This window comes from Macaca fascicularis, chromosome 5 (genome assembly GCF_037993035.2).
Source record: "Macaca fascicularis isolate 582-1 chromosome 5, T2T-MFA8v1.1".
In the NCBI taxonomy this organism is placed as follows: Eukaryota; Metazoa; Chordata; class Mammalia; order Primates; family Cercopithecidae; genus Macaca; species Macaca fascicularis.
In genome coordinates this window covers 134,555,767-134,559,498 of record NC_088379.1, presented here as the reverse complement: position 1 = coordinate 134,559,498, position 3,732 = coordinate 134,555,767, and the positions used below count along the sequence as shown (strand labels likewise).

Genomic DNA, 3,732 nt, shown 5'->3' with positions numbered 1-3,732 from the left:
CAAAGTTTAGTTTGGAGGATCCTGTCCCTCCCTTGGTCTTCCCCATCAGAACATATTCTATACGTCTAGTTGCTTAGGCCAAAAATCTTAGAATCATCCTGACGCCTCTATTTATTTTACAAATCTAGTTAAGATTATCATTTGTTCACCAATAATTTTTATAGGGAGGAAACAAATTTTCAATGAAAGTTAAAAATCATGTTCCTGATATATAGTCAAGTTATTCAATTTAAAGGGACTACTTTGTGTTATGTTATAAAGCAACAAAATGAGCACTCTTATTATGTTGTTGGCTTCAGAGAAAATTAAATTTTAAAAATCATTGTAGACATTGATTTGCCAATATGTAAAAAGAAGTCTCCCAAATCAATATTCTGCACTTCCAAGCCAACATATTTTTTATAAGACAGTGAGCAACCATGTATGCAAACTTCAGGTAGAAATATGTTCTTTTCAGTGTTACCTATCCATTTTAGAAAATTTAAAAGTACAGAAGAGTATAAAGAAGAAAGTAAAAATAAAAAATGCTGCCAATGGTTTGGTTTATTTATTTGTTTATTAATAAATTAATTTATTTTGTCCAATATATTTACCTAATTTCCTCATGCAATTAAATATGATATTAATATATTATTTCAATAATTGTGTTGTGTATCATTTGAGATGGAATTGGACCACATAAGAAAAAGTAATAATATAAAACAGTGATTCAAACTAAATAGAAGTTTATTTCTCCCTTACATAAAAGAATTCCTGAGGTTGATGGTTTAAGGTTAGTAGAGCTATTCCATATAGTCAGTAGAGAACTAGCCCCTTCAAGCTCACTTCTCTGCCACTTTCGGGATGTGGTCTTCAGTCATATCAACAAATGTTGCTCCTAGAACTTCAGCCATCACATCTTATGCCAATTAGTTGCTTAAAGGGCAGAAGAGATGCATGACCCCTCCTTTTTAAGAAAACTTTCCAGAGCACTATGTAACAGTTTGCATCTCATTAACTAGAACTTAATTAGACCAAGCTTTAAGAGACTATGGGAAAAGTAATCATTTTTTAGCTTAGAGTTTGTGTCCACTTAGAATCCGGGATTCTGTTATAAAGGGAAAGGAAGGAATAGATATAAAAAAGGAAGTAATAGACATTGTCTTCTCCGCACTGCTGTTACTGAGGTCTCCAGCGCCTTCTCCCTCCTGTGCAAAATGGCAACTCTTAAGGAAAAACTCATTGCACCAGTTGCAGAAGAAGAGGCAACAGTCCCAAACAATAAGATCACTGTAGTGGGTGTTGGACAAGTTGGTATGGCGTGTGCTATCAGCATTCTGGGAAAGTCTCTGGCTGATGAACTTGCTCTTGTAGATGTTTTGGAAGATAAGCTTAAAGGAGAAATGATGGATCTGCAGCACGGGAGCTTATTTCTTCAGACGCCTAAAATTGTGGCAGATAAAGATTATTCTGTGACTGCCAATTCCAAGATTGTAGTGGTAACTGCAGGAGTCCGTCAGCAAGAAGGGGAGAGTCGGCTCAATCTGGTGCAGAGAAATATTAATGTCTTCAAATTCATTATTCCTCAGATCGTCAAGTACAGTCCTGACTGCATCATAATTGTGGTTTCCAACCCAGTGTACATTCTTACATATGTTACCTGGAAACTAAGTGGATTACCCAAACACCGCGTGATTGGAAGTGGATGTAATCTGGATTCTGCTAGATTTCGCTACCTTATGGCTGAAAAACTTGGCATTCATCCCAGCAGCTGCCATGGATGGATTTTGGGGGAACATGGCGACTCAAGTGTGGCTGTATGGAGTGGCGTGAATGTGGCAGGTGTTTCTCTCCAGGAATTGAATCCAGAAATGGGAACGGACAATGATAGTGAAAATTGGAAGGAAGTGCATAAGATGGTGGTTGAAAGTGCCTATGAAGTCATCAAGCTAAAAGGATATACCAACTGGGCTATTGGATTAAGTGTGGCTGATCTTATTGAATCCATGTTGAAAAAATCTATTGAGGATTCATCCCGTGTCAACAATGGTAAAGGGGATGTATGGCATCGAGAATGAAGTCTTCCTGAGCCTTCCGTGTATCCTCAATGCCCGAGGATTAACCAGCGTTATCAACCAGAAGCTAAAGGATGATGAAGTTGCTCAGCTCAAGAAAAGTGCAGATACCCTGTGGGACATCCAGAAGGACCTAAAAGACCTGTGACTACTGGGCTCTAGGCTATAGAAATTTAAAAACTACACTGTTATTAACTCTGAGCCTTTAGTTTTCATCTGTGTACATGGATCGCCGTTTGCTTTGATCTTCTTCAATGTGTGAATTTGGGCTCATAGAATCAAAGCCTATGCTTGGTTTAATGCTTGCAATATGAGCTCTTGAACAAATAAAATTAACTATTGTAGTGTAAAAAAAAAAAAAGAAAAGGAAGTAATAGTCTATGCCTCAAAGATTTGATGTGTAAAGAAAAGAAGTAATTTATTTAATAAAAGCCCTTACTTTTTTTAACATTTTGTGTCCTATTTTTGAATTTATAATAAAACACTTTATTATACAATAAATTTAATTGTATAAATAAGTTTTTATCTGAATCACATAGTAATCCTAATTATACCAAAAAACCTCAAAATTTAATATAGATACTAAGTTGGCAGGGTTGTATTTGCTTTTTTAATTTTAGAGAAAACATATGTCAAATTATAGACCCAAACACAAATTCTACATCTAGCACCATTATATGACAATGTGATATTTTAGTTATTTGAAGAATTGTAAAAGTATCAACATAAAAGTAATTTATGTCCATAAATATATATACACACACACACACATATATATATGCAAATAATCTGTTTTAAAAATTATTCAAAGAAATCCCAAATGTTTTTCCCCATCTAGGAAGACTAATTGACCTTCCTTCAAGTGGCTATTGTAATCTCATTCAATTTTTCGATCCACTTCTCACTCAGATGCACATGCACATTATATTGATAAAACCAATGCTTGCACTAGTATAAGATACTTCCAAAATTCAATTTATTAATGTATTTTACAAACGGACATATGGGTAAAACAATATACCAAGTAAAAATAAACACCCAGCTTCTCCAAGTTTCTGAAAAGAAAAAAAGACAGGAATAAACATCTTCACATCCCTCATGTATTAAAAGGCATACTTCCATTAGAAAAAAAAATTTAAAAACTACTAACATCTCTTACCCTGGTTGATAACATTTTAAAAATATGAGAATGCTTGCAGTTTTGGTTTATTAGCAGAAATATTAGTTTAAAACTTATAGAAAAATTCCATTCTTCAAATTTTATGCAAATGCTTAAATTTGATTTGTCCTTTCCCATTTTAGTATCTAGTGAGGCAGCCTGTTATGAACATAAGCAATCTATTCTCATGATGCATTGCTTCTTTGCAGTAGGGTTTAATGCTTAAGGATATAGAACATGAGTCACATCTTTGATTTTGACCTAGTTTGAAGACCTATTTCATTCTCATTAAGCTCTTCTCATAGGTAAAATAATGAATTATACTACTCTTGAATCACTTCTCTAAAGAGCTATGATTTTTTGCGTGTATATATATTTAGAGATTGGAAGGTCTGATGATAACAAACACAAAGTCAAAACATCACTGTATTTCTTTAGTGCTGGCCACTTGGGAAAGTTCTCATTACAGAGTGACAGCCACAGGCCATTTTCCCTGTTAAACTCAGATGAAAACTAAGC

At 34.4% G+C, this 3,732-nt stretch overlaps 1 protein-coding gene across 1 annotated transcript; it reads left to right on the top strand.

Moving 5' to 3' along the window:
- Positions 1–1,140: 1,140 nt before the first annotated feature.
- LOC102119787 (L-lactate dehydrogenase B chain) lies at positions 1,141–2,420 on the top strand. Its single transcript, XM_005563908.5, is given in 2 exon segments — positions 1,141–1,991; positions 1,993–2,420. Coding segments are annotated over 2 exon segments (1,005 nt in total). The 5' UTR covers positions 1,141–1,196; the 3' UTR covers positions 2,203–2,420.
- The last annotated feature ends 1,312 nt before the right edge of the window (positions 2,421–3,732 follow it).